Consider the following 19282-nt stretch of genomic DNA (forward strand, 5'->3'; position numbering starts at 1 on the left):
TCACCCTCCTTGGGCCTCTTTCCTAGGCAGCTAAGTGGCCCAGTGGATAGAGAGTGATGGGAACTTGAGTTCGAACCACCCTGGAACATTTCCTAGCCTGTACGACCCTAGGCAAGTCGCTTAACGAGGGCCTGATTTAGTTTTCTCCATCTGTAAAATAGGAATATACATAGCACCTATCCTCCAGGGCTGCGTTAGGATAAAGGCAAGCAGTATTTGCAAACTTCAACAAACATTATTCTCATCATCTGCAGAATGAGAGCTTTGGGCGGGATCGTCTTTGGCTGTCGATCTCTGGCCACATTAGAGCTACGGACACCAGCCCGGAGAGCCTGGCCGGGGCCCGCCGGGGGGTTCCGGGGCCAGAAAGCCCGGCCGGGGCCCGCCGCCGGTGCGTTCCGGGGCCAGAACTCTGGGCTTTAATTGGGACTCTTCCACACAGATATCTAGGACTTTAGGGATCAGCGGCAGCCTTAAAGCTGGGGAAACAACAGCTTGCCTTTGGCTCTCCGTTGCCCGCAGAGCACACGACCACTGCCAAACTTGGCCGTATTTCTCTGCAGGGTCTTCAGGTCAGCCCCTTACTTACCCTAGGTCGCTCGCTTTGGCATTCAATCATTCTTCTCGGATTTAAACCCGGCCTGCAAAGTGCTGGAAGAAGCACCAGGGGGCGCGCTGATGGCTTCTAAGCAAATCTTTCCAGGAAAGGATCTGCCCGACGACTAGTGACGTCACTAGATCATGCTTGCTTGGGATTGGCCTTTTGATTACAGACCTCTCGGACCGTATGTTGGGGGTCCTGATGAGGAATGACTACAAACCCCAGGATCCTGTGCATTCAAACTCGTCGTTGGAGACTTTTAAGGCTCCAATGATTGGCCCAGGGAGCCGGAACTTGCGTTGTAGCAGATGTTCCGCCTCAGAGGGCGGAAGTGTACTCTAACCGGCTTCGGAAACTTAGGTGTCTCCTTCCCGACTGAGGCCGGAAATTAGTTCGGGAGGGTAAAAATCCATTTCCGCCCTAAGACTTCTGTCGGGGCACCTCCCTTAAGAGTTCCCCTCCCCTAGACTCCCGCTATTGCCTCTCTATGGTTCCGGTCCCACCTTCCCTTGGGGCCGGAAGTGGCGCAGCGACGAAGGCTGAGCGAAGTCGAAGGTCTTAGGGAGACTGCGGTCTCGACGGTGAGGGCCAGGTATGAGGGGAGGGTGGTGGAGCCAAGCTTGCGCTTACCTTCCCGGACCTCCAAGCGCTAAAAAGCCTGATTCTTACCCCAAGCTTGGGGAAGGTCGGAGAGGGAGGGTGGGAGGATGGGAGGGAGGGGCAGCGGCCCGGGGGAGGAGCGCTAGGTGTCCTGCGGGCTGCCTGCAGCCGCCCGGCGTGGGGTCAGCGCCCAGGGGGCCCGAGCGGGGGCCGCCCCCCGAGCCCTGGGCGCCCCCCATCGAACAGGTCCTGGCGGCGTTTCTCAGTCTGGTGTTCAAGGTCCGCTGCTTCTTCTTCGGACCCTGTCACCTCGTAGCCCTCCTCCCCTCCCCTGATGCCTTTGAAGATATTCAGATCCTGGCTGTGACCCCGCTCCAGCTATTCCCCTTTTCCTCCCTTTCCCATTTTGCTTGTTCAGTAAACGTTCAGAAGCGCCTCCTGTGTGCCAGGCACTGTGCTACAAAAAGAGGCAAAAGACAGCCTGTGCCCTCAAGGTGCTTATAATCTTATTGTAATTAATAATTATAATTAACCTCATTATAGTTATAAGCTTATAATGGGGGAGAGGCATATTTACAAAGCAAACTATATGCAGGATAAATAGGAAATCGTTGGGGTGGGGGGAAGAAGCACTAGAATTAAGAGGAGTTAGAAAAGGTTCTTGTAGAAGGTGGAATTTTAGTTGGGACCTAAAGGAAGCCAGGGAGGGTCACTCGAAATCCTAGTCGTCTTTCCTAGTTCAGAGCTAGTTCTTATTGAAGCCTTCTGGGACCCCCTCCCCAATGGGCATTGAATTCTCCTTCCTCTGGACTTCCACTTGTCTTACAGCACTTATTCAAATACTGAAATAGATCTTCGATGTCTGTCAGTCAGTCAGTTAGCCTTTATTAAGGTTTACTCTATGCCTGGTGGCCCTGTTCTAAGTACTGGGGATGTAAGGAAAGACAACCCCCACCCCAAAAAGAAAGAAAGAAAAACAGTCCTTGCTTGCAAGGAGCTCATAGTCTAAATTCATGACTTTGAATAGTCCCTCTAAAGATGGAGGTGTCCACTCATCTGTTTCTCCTCATCCTTTGTGACTTTTTGTTCATATTCTCCCAGGAATTTACCCCAAGGGGCACACCCTACTTACTGGGGGCCTTTCCAAATATTCCCAGGACACCAATAGAGCTTTCAGGTTACTTGCCTGTAACTTCTTGTCATCTGACCAACCCACCTCTTCTTTGCCTCATAATTTTTCATGTCCTTTTTTTGCTTATAGCACTTATACCATTTTAAAAAGATTTTGTGTCTTAATCTTTCTTTTGAAAATGGGGCTGTGTTTTATTTATTCATGGTGCCCAACTAAATGTCTTGCCTATGAAAGGTTTTTGTTGAAAGGAAAATTCTTTTTTTGGGCTTTACTTGGATTAGCAAGGCAAAACTCAGTACAAAGAGAATTAAAAAGAGCTTATTAGAAATATGTCAAGGCAGCAGAACATTGACAGGCTAATCACTGGAGATCAGCAAGGGATTCAAGCTTTTACTGCTAAGTGAGATAAAGACAATTAACACGGGACCCCATCAGTAAAAGGAGTTGGTCCTTTGCATTGTAGCACCTCCCTCATTGCTAGTATCTGAGGGCTACTTGATGTTTAACAGATGCCCTGGTAAGTGTTAAATAGCAGATAATACAAAAGCTGCAGACTGGGTGATGCCTCCCTCAACATTTTGATAAACAGGTCTGGTAACAATAGGTCACTGACTCAGCATCATTTTTAACAATTCCCCCATTTGGTGTTAACCATATATATAAAAATGACTGAACAATCAAACAAAATATACCTATGTGTTCCACACCGCATTTGGTCTTATATCCCTCCTTTATCCTTAGCTGTATCATCCTAATCTCTGCTGTGCGTGCCAAATTCATGGCTATAAGCCAAGGGATTTAAACTCACAACAGAAAATAAATGTACTATGGCCATGAGTGTCACAAATAATGATGCTATGTTTCCATCAATGTCACAGGCTATAACAAGAGTCATACTCTCATGTATCCCCCAATGAGACAAACTTTGTTAAATAGCCCCTACGTGTAAACTAGGGCCTGTTGCAGATCAGGCCATTTAGAGGGCATACCAGATACTAATTTTAGAGAAGAGATTTACCAATCAGCCATGTCACCAAGAAAGCTCAGTAAACAGAAATGCCGTTAAACAGAAGACCGAAGTAACATGATAATGATAACATCAGTATTCCTTCTAACCTGGTAACCCACTCCAGTGTTCAGTTAATCAGCACATTTGATCTTGAATCTCACATGTCCCATGCAGTTGTCTGGTACCTAAAAACACAGATGTCCTGGAATAGGCAGCTCTGGAGTGGTCTTCTTCCAATGGATATTCTTCCCTGATTCCAAGTCACTTGCAGAGATTCCTAAATAATTCTACCAAATCGGTTAGTAACAAGACTTAATGCACCTTAGTATAATCTCGTAAATTTGCATTTTTAATTACTTGGTCATGTGATGAAAACTAGCTCAAACCTTGTGATTCTAATCTAATTCACAATAGAGCTATAAGAAGAACATCAAATTAAGAACCCATAACATAATACACCTGAAATGTCAGAAAATGCCAGTTATTACCTATCACTTGCTGTTCCTATCTTTACAATTATTAGTGAAATTTTACATGTAAAATTCTGAACCCAGTTTTTAGAACTTATTTTTATAACATGCTCAATGCCTGTATATCCTATTAGAATAATTTACATTTGACATATTATCTGGTCTTGTTGCTTTTGTCAAAAATTTTTTTTCATGTCTGCCAGTTTACCTTAGGAGAAAGAGATACTTTAAGGATCCAATTCTGTACTTGAATACATAGCTATCAACACTCATTGTCAGTAGATGCTTTTTTCTCTAGGTTCAGCCGGTGCACAAATGAATTTGCTTTAAAAATACTTAATAGCAAACAACAGAAGATTTGAGATGTGTAAATATACTAAGTAATTGATGCCAAATTGTGTACAGAGAATAGTTTATATGAAACATTGTCTTTACTAAAACATGTTCAGTCATTTAACCATGTTCATGTGGAATAGATATTACACAAACAGACTATCACTCATAGAAGCCCTTTAAGCAAAGGTAACTCTTGGGTACTTTACTTGCATTTCAGGACATGGTCTATATGTGGGTCTTATTCCCATATTAAATAACAAACTTAAGTAAAATCAGTTTTTCCATAGGGTAGTTCATAAACTATTCTCCACGAAGTTAACTGATTTCACTGAAATTCTATTCCTTAAAAACAAAAATAGAAGAGTTTTTTGACTTTAATATAGTGAGTTTAAATTTTTGAATTAATAGATTTATATCTTTGTTTCATAAGCTTCCTAATCATTGTCTAGATATTCCCGTATCATTCTGAAAGAATGAAATACTTCCTTGACTTAATCTTATACGTATGACAAGTTCAAGCACTAATTTAACTCTTGCTTAGTATAGAAATTTGCTATTAGAGGAAGAAGAACAGACATGGCTACAACAAGTTTAAAACTGGTCCTCCAGGCCCAAGGGCACAGAATGATAGGTATTCCATGATAAACTAAGGATAGCTCTTTATGATTTCAGGTAAGAGTCATAATGAAGTTTTAGGAATAGCTGATTATACACCAAAATTCCACCTCCTTTACAGGGCATTATAGTCAGTCTCGGGATTAGCCAGGTGGGAATCATTCCTATTCAAAGGGAAGTAACACTATAGGGAAACTAAGTCAAGAGAATCCTACCTTCAGCTATACCAAAGTTGTCCCCTTGATCTTTCCCAGACACAGATATCCACCTGTAGCAATTTTCAGACTGGATTTCCTCTGGGCAGCACATGTTATCCCCCTTGAATGGTAGACTTGTGGCCTCATGACAGTACAGGCAATCATATGTGAAGTAAAAATTTAGATCGATATCACATTACAGTCCCATGAGATGTTACCTGAAATAGCAAGTTTCACTAATCACCGCTTAAGGCTAAGTTTATTATCTCTTTCATGGTGTTACAATAACAAAAGTTTTGCCAGGCCTTAAAAAAAATTCACATCTTTTCTTTCTAGCATTTATTTCTTCTAGCATTTAAACTCATCCTGTGTAAAAACCACTCATTAGAAATCAAGCAAATAATTACATTCTGGAATTCCATTTAGATGATGAATGTATAATTTATTCAAAACTCAGAAAAAAAATTGGCCAATTGCTGTAAACCTCCAGACTAACATATTTATCTCTCAGAGTATTGTATATTCCCTCCTTATTGACAGAAATAAACCTTTTTAAGACTGGAGTTTGTCGAGACTAAATTGACTCAAGATACTTCAGTATATAATATTCCAGGTATAACTTCATAACCTTCACAAGTGACAGGCAAATAACTTCCAAGGAAACTCTACCATAAGCAAGCTTGAAAATTTCACCCCCATTTTTGCAAAGAGTGGAAAAGTGGGTCCCATTTTTTCAGTATACCAGTTCATTGCTTAGGAATTATACAAGACTAGCAAGCTTTTTCACAGGACTGATAAAAGCTTATGACACTACCCAAGCAGATGGTCTCAGGAAATCCTGTAGGTTTACAAATAAGATTTTACAATGTCTTTGTATCTTTTCCCTCTCAGTAATTCTGTTTTCTCTTTTAAAATATAGCTGTCAAAATACTTGATAAGTTTTAACATTTAACAGTAACCCCTAATAACATAATAATTTCATAATTTTAATAAGTGATAACCAAATAATTTTTGCTGTAACTTCCTCTTAACTATAGGCAAGCCTAGAAGTTTCTAGTTTCTTAAATTTCAGTATTTAAAAATATTGTAACACATGGTCAGCAGGGCTGAAAAGATAAACAGTTTTTAAACATTTTTACCATCTTTTAACAGTTCAGTTCATAATCTAACAACATACAAATTAAAAGAGAAGCTGCTTTTCTAACAGCATATGATGATTTACAAAATATCACAGTACAAGAAAATTCAGAAACAATAGCAACATAGACAGTATTATGGATTTGAAATATGAAACAAAACCAGTTACCAGTCTGGTCACCTCAATTCAGTTGAATGAATTTCCAAATTAACTTACCTGGAAAATCATTCATCTTTCACCTTTAGTATTTCATACTAATCATATCCAAAACCTAGTATAAAGTTATCCAGTATGGAAATAAGAAAAACAGTAGTTATTAATATAGTCACTATAGTGCTTGCCATATGCCAGGCACTGTGTTAAACATTTTACAATCTTGTGATTCTCACAACAACCCCTGGGAGGTGGATGCTGTTATCTTATTTTCTCCTTTACAGATCAGTAAACGAAGGTAAACAGAAGTGAGAAACTAATCAGTTTCTGAGGCTGGAGTTTTTTGACTTAGGTTTTTCTGATCTAACATATATTTTTCATTTGGTTCTATTTACTACAGTTATCCTACTAGGAGAACACAGGCTACATTCGGTTTATTTTCAGTACAGACTTTGGCCAAATCAAATCTGGATTAATAATCACTAATGTTAACATTTAAATCTCAGTTTATCTAAGGACCATTTATGGTTGGCACTTCAAAAAGAAAGCCCATTATTAATAAATTCATTTTCACAGACACATGGTGGCACTCCGAGTATAACCTAGCCTTTATTTCCTTTCAAACACCCAAAAGAGCCTGATCAGTTCCTTTTAGGTCCATGATATATTCCACAGCTTCTCTTATCTGTTTTGGAGGCTTTCAGAAAAGGAGTGGTCCTATCATTCTCATCCTTCAGCTTTGGAGCTAGGGAATTTCAAGCTGTATATCATAAAGAAAAACCACATAAAGTTTCCCATCTCCTTACCTGAATGAGATCCAGCCCTATTTCACTTTTCTTTCCAAATCTCTCAGACCCTTTACTCAGCCAAAATCAGAGGTAGGACTTGAACCCAGGTCTTCATGACTCAGGATGGAATATTCCCATTTTACCTTATGTGGAAACAAGTTCAGAAAGTTTAGAAGGATCATTGCCAGTCAAAGGTCACACAGCTAATAAAGTGGCCAAGTTGGGACAGGATCCCAGGTCTCTTACCTCTAAATCTAGTCTTCTTATTGTGTACTTCCGTTAATTGCTATAGGATTTCAGAAGGAGGAGTCGATCACCTTTGGCTGGGATAGCGGGACTCACAGAAGGTGTCTTGAGTTGGGCCATGAAGGGATGGTAGAAGTAGTCATCTGTGGAGGAGTCAGCAGTCCTTCCATCTAGTGGGGAACAGAAAGCTAGCAATTTGATGATTGTCTTCAGAGAGCAACGAACAGACCAATTTGACCAGAATATAAGATTCCTTTGGGGAAATAGTAGTAATTAAGGGGAACTTCATTTTGTAGACTATAGGAAACAGCTGTGGAGACAGTGGATGGAGTAGCAGACTTGGTGTCAGAAAGATCTGAAGTGAATACTTCCACGGACACATACTAGTTGTGGGATCCTGGACAAATCACTAAATGTCTCTTAGCCTTAGTTTCTTCTTCTGTAAAATGGCGATAATAATGTCACTGCTTTACAAGTGATATACATAAAGTGCTTTGCAAACCTTCAAGTTCTGTATATAAAATGTTAGCTCTTATCAGTAATAACAAGTAATAGGTAAGGTAGCGAGTATCCATTCATTTTTGAGAAGTTTGGTTACAGATGATAGAAAGTATTTTTTTTTTGGAAGGGAACTTAAAAATCATCTGGATTCAATTCAGTGTGCATTCTGCTAGGTACTGGCTACAAAAACTAAAAAATGAAACAGTCCAGCCTCTGCTAGACCATGCCCAGTGACATGAAAATCTCTACCTCACGGAGTTGCCTGTTCCGTTTTTGGGCAGCTCTAATGGTTGCATTCCTTCTTATATCGAACTGGAAACTGCTCCTCTGTAACATCTACCCACTATTCCTAGATCTACCATCTGGAGCCTCACACAATGTTTAATTTGATTTAGACTTTCAGAACACTGCTAGGTGCTGGCAGAGAGTCAAGTAATTCAGGCTTCTTGCCCCTAAAAATCTCTGTGATTTTGAGTCTTCTGAGATTGTGGTATTCCATATTTCACAGGCATATAGCATCACCAGAAGAACATTGGAAATTTAAATTGTGCCCCTCTGCAACTTCTGTTCCTTGCTTCTAGTTCTACCTTTTGAAAGGGCCAAGCAAAATAAATTTAATCCTGTTTCTATGTAACAGCCCTTCTGATACATGCCTTTCTTAAGTTTTCTGTATTCTCTAAAAATTTGCAGTTCCTTCAAATTAATCTTTGTGTGGTATGATTCTGTTGTCATCTTGATTGCCCTTTTTTGGAGGTATGAGGTTTGTCAGTGGTATTCTTAAAACAGGAACTGAGGAGGACATAAAGTGCTTGAAGTCCAAGAATAGGCAGCCCTAGGAAACCTCTTAAATATGTACCCTTATCCTAATCTATCTGCCACAGTATGCAGCTTATAAACGAGTCTCTGTAAAAAAGACTGAGCCTTGTAGTACAAACTCTACTAAGCCAAATTAAACCCTTGTTCAGGGAGTCACTTTTCACTTAGTGGTTCCCCTGTCTAGCTTTGAATAAACTTACTATTTCCTTTTCATCTGGTCTCTGAAGTTATTGACCTCTAGTTTATGGACCCAACTAGTGGGTATTATTCTCCCTTGGCTCTCAAGACCCCAGCTTGAGAACTCTCCCAACAATTTGGTGTCAGAAGTAAGATAACTGGAACTCCTTTGGGGACCCTTGAGACTGGCAGCACAAGTGAATTCTCAGAGAAGCCACGAAGGTGGGATTGCTTAGCCTTCACCAAATTTGCCTGTGCTGTCCCAGTCATCTTGATTCCTTAAGGTGGTAAGGGGCATTTTTTTTTTCTGTCAAAGTCATGTCTTCTTGAGACCTTCTGGAAACTTTAACAGAAAGGGTGAATGTAGAGTTTTCTCAATGGACTCATGATCCTGGACTTTACTGAGTGTTTAATTGTTTGAGACTTAGTGCAGCTAGTATTAGTCTGTGTGAGAAAGAAAGCTTAGATACCTGGGAAGATTCTGAGGAAAGAATCTTTAGAGGGAAAATAATTCTCCCTGAGAGTGATGACTCTGTATAGATGATCTCACTCTTTTTTTGTGGATGGACTCAATCAGGAGTAATCAATAGAGTAAAAACATGCTTGGGCTTCCATTGGCACAAATGGCAAGAAATAAATAGAGAATTTCTAGCCAGCCTTGATAGTTACCTGCAGGATTATTTCTAAAACGTTTCATCTTTCTCTTGTCATTCGGAATGGGTATACCGTTGATGATCCCAGTTGGGAGTAGCCAAACGCATGATCATTTGACTTAGATAAATTGAATTATTTACAAGGCTTTTTAGAAGATTCTGACCCAACACATATAGATTATTGAATTTTTTGGGGGGGAGATCAGATCCATTTTAAAAGAAGAAGAAAGCATTTGTTAGCTAGAAAGATTTCCATACAGAAGCAGAAAGTTAAACTCCTGGAGTTATAGCAAAAACTGCTAGAGTACCAGTCTAAATTGATCCTATCACTCTTAACCTTTCCCAGAAATCTTCCCTCTGCCTCTCCCACCCCTTTTGACAAGCTCTTTTATACTCCTCTTTATTTTCCCCTTCCTGATTGTCCTGTAAAAGATGCCAAAAAAGGAATCACTCCTCTCACTGAATTCCTTCTTTAACAAAATATTTTGTGCTATGTCACTTTGCCTTGTAAAGCCCCTAATCCTCCTAGTCAAGAAAGCAGGAAAAATTTAACAAGGTGAGAACGCTATATAACCACTTTGACTAAGATTTCTATATTATCAACTCTTTTGTAATTTCTCATCACTTCGTTGTCCCTAACCCTGTGATCATACTTGTGTCATTACTGTCTTCTGCAACCTGTTTACTTTGTTCACTTTTCCTTTGCCTTTTTCTCCGTTTTGCTCTAACCAGACTCCCAGTTCCTTTTTTTGTCAAGGGACATCAGCTTACCTGGACTTGAATTTCACAGGGAAATCCCATTCCCTGTTTTCCCCAAATATTAAAGGAAGACTTCCCTTGTGGATCTACCCTTGTCTGATATGTGGATAATATTACTTTGTAATCAAAGCCAAGAAAATTCTCTCATAATTCTTTTTATTCAACTCATTTGCAAAACAAGGCCATAAAATATCAAAATCCAAGTTCCAGTTTGGAAACTTATCAGGTCATGAGATTTCCCACCACTCCTGCCACCTTGGGTCAGGCCCACTTAATCACTGTTCTTTCTAACTAAATGGCAAACTGAGAAATTCTTAGGGGCTCCTGTCAATTGTAGGCAGCAGATCCAATAATTTGTAGGTATGACAAAGCCTTTCTATTCCTTGCTCCTGACTCCATGCTATGGGACAGAGAATGTGAGATGCTTTTTTCCTTCATCCAGTATGTAAATTTCACCTCCAGATTTCGCTCCCCCAGACTTTTAGAAATCCATTACCTTCTTTTGTCATGAGAACTTGGGAGTTGTGGCAGCTGTAACATGTAACCTCTAGAACCTGAGATGGGGGCCGTTATCTTTTTTTCTTCTAACACTTTGATCCTGTAGCTCAAGGACTTAAGCCCTGCTTAAGAGGTAGCTGTGGCTACCTTTATGGTAGACAAAATAGACCTTTCTGACACCTTTCCCCTGTCCCCCCTTTTTGTTCCCCATGCCATTTTTCCTATTACATTCTTACCATACATAATATCTTATAGTCTGAAGACCATCTATGAAAAAAATCCTTCCATTATTCACCCAGCAACCCTGCTACTTTTTCCCCTAGAGGAGAGACTCACTCCATTTTCCATGATTGCCTCCAAATTTTTCATTTTATCTATGAAACCGTGCAAAGAATTATCCTACATTCTCCTGTCCAATGGCTGACTTGGTTCTTTTTTGTAAGTAAGTAAGCCCCAGACTGTGGTTGTATCCTGTGTTGTGTCCACACTGATCCACTATTGGTGGAGTTATGAACTAGTCTGGAAAGCAATTTGGAATTGCCCAAGAGGCTATTATGTATATTTTCTTTGACCCAGTCCATATTTCAAAGATATCAAAGAGGAAAAGGTCCCATATGTACAAAGATATTTATAACAGTTCCCCATCAAATGATACATACCAACAGCATATCTAGTGTCAGTGTGGATGTTCAGGGAAGACCCTGGGGCTAAATGGAAAACAGTACACTTCCATTATATCCATTACACAGGATATTAGCTTTTCTGAAAGCCATATCTAGAAGGAAAGAGGGAGGATCATGATAGGTGTTTTTAACAAGGTGGATAGAACGGAACCACTGGAAAGGGATTCGTTGAAAAGTGAAGAAGTGATAACAGATGGAAAAGGATCTTAAAGGTTGTGGGAAAGAGGATCAAGGCTGGTAATTATTCAGTCCCACCTTAGTGTTCTCTTTTTCAGGTTGAATAATTTATTATAGACCTAATTAGGAGAGGGTTCTTGGGTAATTCATTGACCTTTGTATCCTCTCAGGCCTTAGCACAGTCAATTCTTCAAAATAAATTTTTTTGCATCACCTGCGTGCCTTTTCTCCCCCTGCTCTCAGCCCCACCATTCAGAGAGCCATCCCTTATAAATATTTTTTAGAAGAGAAGAAAAATCTTTCAGCAAAAGTACCCGACATTAAACAAGAGTGACATACGCAGTCCCACACCCATAACCCTCCATCTCTGTAAAAGCGCGCCAGAGGGCATTCTCGTGAATCTCTGGCACCAAGTCTGGCCTTATAGTCTCACAGCATTTAGTCTTGTTTGTTCTTTCTGTGCGTATTGTCGTGATCTTTGTATGTATGGTTTTCCTAATCTTGCTTATTTCACTTTGCATCGCTTCACGTAAGTCATTCCCATGTGTCTTTGTATTGATATTCTGCTACATTCATGGACCAGAATTTGTTAGCCGATCTGCTTTGTTTCAGTCTTTTGTTAAAATACAGAGCTCTACTGTAAATATTTTGATATGTATTGGACCTGTGTTTTTATTATTAACACCCCTGGGGTGTTATGCACCTAGAAGTGAAATCTCCAGGTCAGAAGATGTGGATATTTTAGTCCCTCCTGATTCCAAATTGCTTTATAGAATTGTGGAATAAGTTCACAGCTCTACCAGTAGTGCATCAGTGTGACTTTCGTAACTCCTTCAACATTGACGGTTCTCATCTTTTGTCATTTTTGGCAGTTTTCTGGGTGTGAGTGAGGTGAAAACTCAAGGCTCTTTTGATCTGAGTTTTTGTTTTTTTTTAAATAGATTTATATTGATCTTTTGTTTTTATACTACCTAGATTTCCCTTTTTATTCTTTCCACACTATCTCCTTTTAACAAAGAATTTTTTAAAAAAATAAGTTTTTATTAGTATCTTTATATATTAACTTTTTTTCTAATTTCCCTCCTGCTCCCAGAGGGCCGTCCCATGTAAGAAATAATATTTTTAAAGACAAAAGAGAGAAAAATTAGCCTAACCAATACATAGAAAGTCTGAAAATATTTGTACTTTACCACACTTGTGAAATTCCCATCTCTTTAATTTTTTTTTTCAAGACAGTCAAGGTTAAGTGACTTACACATGGTCACATGGGTGTCAAGTGTCTGAGGCTGGATTTTAACTCCAGTCCTCCTGACTCCAGGGCCCATGCTATCCCACACATCTCTTTAAAAAGGGCAGTGTGGGAATATCTTCCCATATGTCTTCTTTGGAACTATCTTGATTCTTTATTATTTTGCAGCATTCTCTTTTGATTTTTTGTGTGTGGTGTTCTTTCCACTATCCATTCGTTGTATGTAGTGGACTGCACAATAGCATTGTATGTATTGCTTTCTTGGCTCTGCCTGCTTCACTCTGCATATAAAGAATTTAAAAAGTAAAAGGAGAAAGAGGGAAAAATTTCCGCAAAACTGATCAGGACATCAAAAAAAATCTGATGTTGTATTCAGTGTTTCTCATATCTGTGAACTTTCTTACCTTTGCAAAGAAGCAAAGGAAGAGGTTGAGGCCAGGCTTGTTCTTTGCCGTTTCACAGCAGTCATTTTTAATTGTTTGGTTGTTCTTTCCACTTACTGGATGTGAATCGTTTGCTTGGCTCTACTTACTTTTTATCAGTTCATTTAAGTCGATGCTTCTCTGTGTTTATCATTGCTTCTTGTAGCACAGTAATTCTCCATTAGATTCATGTATCCCATATACCATGATTTTTCTATCTATTTTCTAATTAATGTCTAGTTGGTTTCCATTTTGCCACAAAAAATGCTGCTATAAATATCTTGGTGTATATAGAATTTTTTGGTTAGTGGCCTCCTTGGGGGTATACCCCTAACAGTGGAAATTTTAACTCCTTTATTTGCACAATTCCAGATTGCTTTCCAGAAAGGTTATACCAATCATAGTTTCACCAGCCTGTTTTTCCATTTCTTCTCCAGCACTGACTATTCCCATCTTTTATCATCCTTGATAATATGCTGAGTGTGAGGTGCAGCCCCAGTGTTATTGACGTTTTTGCATTATTAGTGATCTAGAGTGTTCTTTCCTATCTTGTTAATAGTTGGCAGTTCTTTTGAGAACTGTTTATTCATGTTCTTTGACCACTTACCTATGAGGGAATAACTTGTCAAATCTTCCTCTGAGTTGCCTTAGTAGCCTGGATATCTTGGCTATCAGCCTTGTCGGAGATATTTGAAACAAAGGTTTCTCCCCCATTCAGCACTATCCTTCTTATCCTAGTTGCATTATTTTTTGTCTGTGCCAAAGCAATAATTTCATGTAATCAAAATTATAGAATTACTTCTATCCCACAACTGGAATGCACTCCTTCCTCACCTCCCATAAACAGAATTGCTCATTTTCTTCAAGCACACATTCCTTTCCTGATCCTAACTGATAGGGCCTTCCCTTATTAACTACTTTGTATTTATTCACTCTCTATCCATTTTTTTCCGGGATAAGGACTAGAATTGTGATTTCTTTGGTATGGATTTCTTTGGTATATCCCTGTATAGTGGAAGTTGGCATCCTCTCTTAAGTCTTAAGAGAATTATCTAGAGCACTTAGAGTTTAAGTGACTTGCCCAAGGTCATGTGTGTCAGTTGGCAGGACTTGAATTCAGGTCTCTATGGCTTCTAGGCCTGCTGTCTAGTCATTGTGCCAATGCTATCATGCAAAGTCCTCTAGAGATTATATAATTTTTTGTCTTTGTGTCCTCAGTGGCTAGCACAGTGCCTGGCACATAGTAGGTATTTAATAAATGCCTAAGAAAGGATTGAGGATGACTCAGTTCATGAGCCTGAGTGACTGACTAAAAGAATGATGGTATCCTTATTGGAAATAGGGAAGTCTAAAGGAGTGATAGGGCTTTTTAGGGGGAAAGGAAGGAGAGATGACAATGAGATCAGTTTTGGAAATGTTGAGCTTATGTGGCATCTCCAACAGGCAGTTGACAATGTGTGCTCCAAGTGTAAGGAAAGATTAGGGCTGCAGATAAAGTTTTGAAAGCCATCTGAAACAGAACACTAGAGAAGCCACTGGAACCAATGAGCTCTCCAAGACAGCACCTTTATAGGAGGGCACAGAATAGAGTTCTGCGTCTTGTAGTTGTGTTCCAGAGGTTCAGACTGAAAGTTGGAATGCCTTTTCTTAAAAACAAAGGGTAAGTATAGTTGAAAGATTACAGTTTATATCATGAAGCATTTATTGATCACGTTCTCTGTGTATGGCACTTTGGGCCCTCTTAACATGACGCCACACGTTCATCTTTTGTACCTATCTTTTACTGATCATTTGATTTGATGTTCAGGGCATGTAGATTTAGTTATTAGCCTTAGTCAAACAAAACTAAGAAAGTTAATGTGCTCCTAAAAATTAAAAAGAAAATCAGATCATGTATCCTAAACCAAGTAAAACAATTTTTGCATTCTATCTTTTTGGTGTTGTCCATACTCATTAACATAGATAGTAATCGATTGTCAACTTGCTTCTAATCCAGCTCTTGTTCTTTCTGTTTTCTCAGTTCTGTTTTCTTCTTTCTACTGGGAATTCCTAAAGCAAGTCTTTGTCTTCACTTCTTCATACCCACCTTAACCTTTTTGTATGGGAAATATATTCTGTCCTGTTGGGATGATTCTAGCTAGAAAGGTGATAAGCACTTGGGAGTATGTGTATCATGTGTATTCAAGGGTTTGGATCTGAATCCAGTTTCTTTGCAGGGGGCAAAATGCCATCATCTAAACAACTAGCTGACTTTGGTTACAAGGCCTTCTCTGCCTCCATGATGCTGCTGACTGTGTACGGTGGCTTCCTGTGTAGTGCCCGGGCCTATCGCTACTTTAAGCATCGTGGTGTCCTCCGTCAGGCAGCTGAAGAACAAAAGCCTCCAAACATTCTCCGGGACTGAAGAGATCATTCTACCCTAGAATACAGAGGCCTGAGGCCTGCTCTAGAACATCAGAAGTTATTTGCATGGAAGGGTAATTACCAGCCCTCTCCTGGGAGTCTTCTTGGCTTCCAACCTTGGTCAGAGGAATGTACTGATGTGCTCCCTGCCCTGAGTTCTGAGGGGATGATGGATCACAGCAGAGGGGTGACAGTGAAGGACATATAAAGACATTAAATATGATTTGCCATTTCAGGCTTGTGGTATTTGTTTACTTGAATTGGGGATTATTCTGTTTGATCAGGGTAGAATATCCTGGTCAGACTATTCCTAACCTCCCTTGAACTTCAACACAGGCAGTTACCCATCTGAGAAATTTGGGTAGTTTATTTTTCATATGCTGCTAAAAGCAGGAAGTGATTGCAAAATCATCTATCCATACCGCTACCCAAAGTATTAGTCACTCTTTAATCACTTATATTATTATCCCTAACAGATGCTATCCATCCTCTGCTTCAACTCCTTCAGTAGCTGGGAACTTGCTAAGCAACCCAATCCATCATCAGACTTCTCCTGTGTTAGGAAATTCTTAGGTGAAAACAAAAGACACCGTCTTGTAACTTCTGTAGTTTTGCCTCCTAAAGCTTAATCCTTTCATCTGACAGAGTGCTTATGCCTCCTTCCTCTCCCAAGTCTCTTTTGTCTAAACTTCAGTTCCTTCAGCTGATCCTTATGGTTTTTCAAACCCCTCAAGTTGGTACTCCTTGTTGGTATTGTTAAAGAACCCAGAACTGAACACAGTAATACTCTGTAGCATGACTGACACTAAACTCACCGAATATAAAAACCTTTGTGCTTTTTTTCAAATAGCTGTACTCAGAAGCAAACCTGTTAAGATTCAGTTAGAAGCCTAAAGGATTATCCTTAAGGAGAGGTTTGAGGTTTTGCACATGCAAAAGCTATAGTTCCTTGGGATTCACTGGGCTTTCAAGATTAAAATTCCCTTCCTCAAAGTAGGAGAGAAACACATAGCTCTTGGGGATAAACTGTTTGCATCCAACAACCCAGGACTGTTTTTTAGGGGTATATAGGTGTAAGTGGTATCACAAGAATTGGAACCTCAAAGGCCAAATAATCCAACCTCTAACCTACATAGTTGAGAAAGGGTCTTAAAAATGCCCATGATGGGAAGCTCAACCCACAGTGTGATATAGTGGAAAAGAGTGATGGGTTTGAACTTACAGGACCTGAGTTTAAATCACAACTCAGGTATTGTCATTTGTCTCGTTTTCAGTGAGGACTGGTGAGGTCACAGGATGATGGTGTGTGAATTGCATTTGAGTGAGGCAGCTGTCACTCACACTCCCTCTTCCAGAGTCATCAAAGTCCAGTGGCAAGACAAAAGTGGACAGAGATGCAGTGGATGACCATGGTGTCTTCAGTGTCTAACTGAGCTCTAAGTACTCTACAGCTTATAGCACCTGCTTCAGTCTTCTTCATGGCCATCAGAACAAATCTCATCTGTCCATTCTGCCAGGGGAAAGTCTTCACATGTTTGGGGCAGACATGGGTTTGAGGCCTATTGGTTACCCTCAACCTGGTTTAGCCTGTCTGCTGAGATGGTTTTACTGAGGTGTGCCCACTCTACGTGCTTAGCTTTTTTGGAGTCGCAGGTCAGAGTTGAGTGAGAATTGGACACCAAAAGTGGATGGACAGTTCTGAAAATGGCTCAGTAAGCCTTCACGCTAGATGTGCTAGTCCTCCCGAACACCCCATGTACTTTGTGTGGAAGATACAACCTCCCCAGACCTTAGTTTCCTTATTTAAAATAAGGGATTAGGCTAGGTGACATGATGCCCCTTCTGACTAAATTTGTGATCCTATGACCTCCCAAGGGAGTCCATTCCAGTGTGGCATAGATCTAATTATTAGAAAGGTTTTCCTTACATTGAGCCTAACTTTGCTTCTCTGCAAATACCACCTGTTGTTCATAGATATGCCCTTTGGGCCAAACAGAACAGGTCTAATTCCTCTTTTGTGTGAAGGCAGCAAGGCTCAAGTCTCTCCCCCTAATTTTTTCCAGTTCTCCAGTCAATCCTCATGTAACATGAACTCAAGCCCTTTACCTTTACCTTTATCCTGGAGAACTTGTAACTGATCAAGAAGGAAAGAAATGAAAGATGGTTTGATGATAACTTGAGTGTTCTAATTTTGCTTACCTCCTTTTCATCAGCTCCTAGATAGTCTGCTCATATCTGCTTCTAGTCACTCATTCTCAAGTCAATTATTTGTTTGCCATGTGCACAATCTCCTTAGACTATTTTGTAGGTTTACTCTGTGCCCTTTGGGAAGCCTGTCCGTATTGATCAGAAGAGAACTCACAGATTCCTTTATTCTTGGCTACAGGATAACAGGTGCTAGCTAGGTCATTTGCGTAAAGTTGAAATCTACAGAGAAACTACCACCATGATTATGGTTTGTCATATTCCCGTTCTCAGAAACGAAAATGGCCCATAGTTTGACAGGCTTAGACTTTCAACTGGTCCCTCATGTTCTCCCAGGAATATGTGTAAAGCCTTGCTTGGCTTGAACCCACTTTATTATGTTAGAACTGTTTCCTTTTTATTATTTTAGCTCTTCTACAAATGTGTCGATAGAAGAGGGACAGGCTGATAACCCATGTCCCACCCAAAAGAGGCCAAATGCTTTTTGTCCCCATTTCCCTTTTCCCCATTAGTTTTTGAGAGGTTCTTCTAGCCCTTCTAAACACTTTATAGCCATCAGGGGAGGTTGTAAAAGATCTGGAATATTTCAAGTTAAAATTTCCTCAAAAGAACTGAATAGTAAACCCAAATGCCATGATAACTCAGGAGAGCTATTAGTGACAAATAATAGCCATGTGACCAATTATTAGTTTTCAGTGGTCCCCAGGCTATTAAGACTGAGTTGCAAGACACTCAGTTCTGCACTGGCACTTATACTGTGCACATGAAACTAACATTAGTAGCCTTTTCAAATGGAAAAGAAGCCTTATCCATTTTCCCACTACCAAGACACTAGGAATACTATGTATGCTACATGATGTAGTCCTGTGTAAGCTAGGTGCAGTAAACTTTGGGCTTGTTATCAATATGAAATTGTTTCTCTACAAATCCTAAAACTAGTTGAAGCTATTTAGTTTGTTGTCTGACTATTCTGACATTCTTGATTATACATATTCATCAGGATAAACTATTCTGGTAAGTGGCAGATTCAGGAAGCAAGTTTAGATAACTGAAGCTGAGCTACTGGAAAATACATTCTCCCACATCGACTCTAGGCCCTTTTTTTGGTCACCCTGACTAAGTAACTTTTCTAGAAGGGGAGTAGGGGATACAGTAAGTCATCATAATTCTAATCTGCATCAATGTCAGTCGGAAATTACCTGGTGGCACATATACCAGTAACTTGGTTCTTAAAATTTAGATCCAAATCTTATGAACATTTTTGGTAAGACCAGTGCCTATAGATAACACATTCTTCAAGTTATCATTCATCCATGTGGTTATTCTTTTGACTGAGGCAGGTCACATCCACCTTTATAAATTAGTAGATGATCTTCACAAGTTGCTGTGGCCAAAAAAATCCATCATCCTGCGGCAAACCTGATGGTACTTCTCTGAATTTAGCCAGACTGGTC

The 19282-nt window shown here is 40.0% G+C and overlaps 1 protein-coding gene across 2 annotated transcripts; it reads left to right on the forward strand.

Annotated features, from left to right (window-relative positions):
• Positions 1–1056: 1056 nt before the first annotated feature.
• COX14 (cytochrome c oxidase assembly factor COX14) lies at positions 1057–15858 on the forward strand. 2 transcript variants are annotated; one of them, XM_072654665.1, is made up of 2 exons: positions 1057–1193; positions 15437–15858. In XM_072654665.1, exon 2 carries the CDS (start codon positions 15445–15447, stop codon positions 15622–15624), a length of 180 nt encoding a protein of 59 aa, XP_072510766.1. In that variant the 5' UTR covers positions 1057–1193; positions 15437–15444; the 3' UTR covers positions 15625–15858. The 2 variants fall into 2 exon arrangements, with proteins under 2 accessions (XP_072510766.1, XP_072510767.1); XM_072654666.1 differs by having other exon boundaries at positions 1084–1182.
• The last annotated feature ends 3424 nt before the right edge of the window (positions 15859–19282 follow it).

The sequence above is a fragment of the Notamacropus eugenii genome, chromosome 3 (genome assembly GCF_028372415.1).
Source record: "Notamacropus eugenii isolate mMacEug1 chromosome 3, mMacEug1.pri_v2, whole genome shotgun sequence".
In the NCBI taxonomy this organism is placed as follows: Eukaryota; Metazoa; Chordata; class Mammalia; order Diprotodontia; family Macropodidae; genus Notamacropus; species Notamacropus eugenii.

Coding starts and splice junctions, on each gene's coding strand:
- COX14 (XM_072654665.1), top strand. CDS start 15,445: ATGCCATCATCTAAACAACTAGCTGACTTTGGTTACAAGGCCTTCTCT.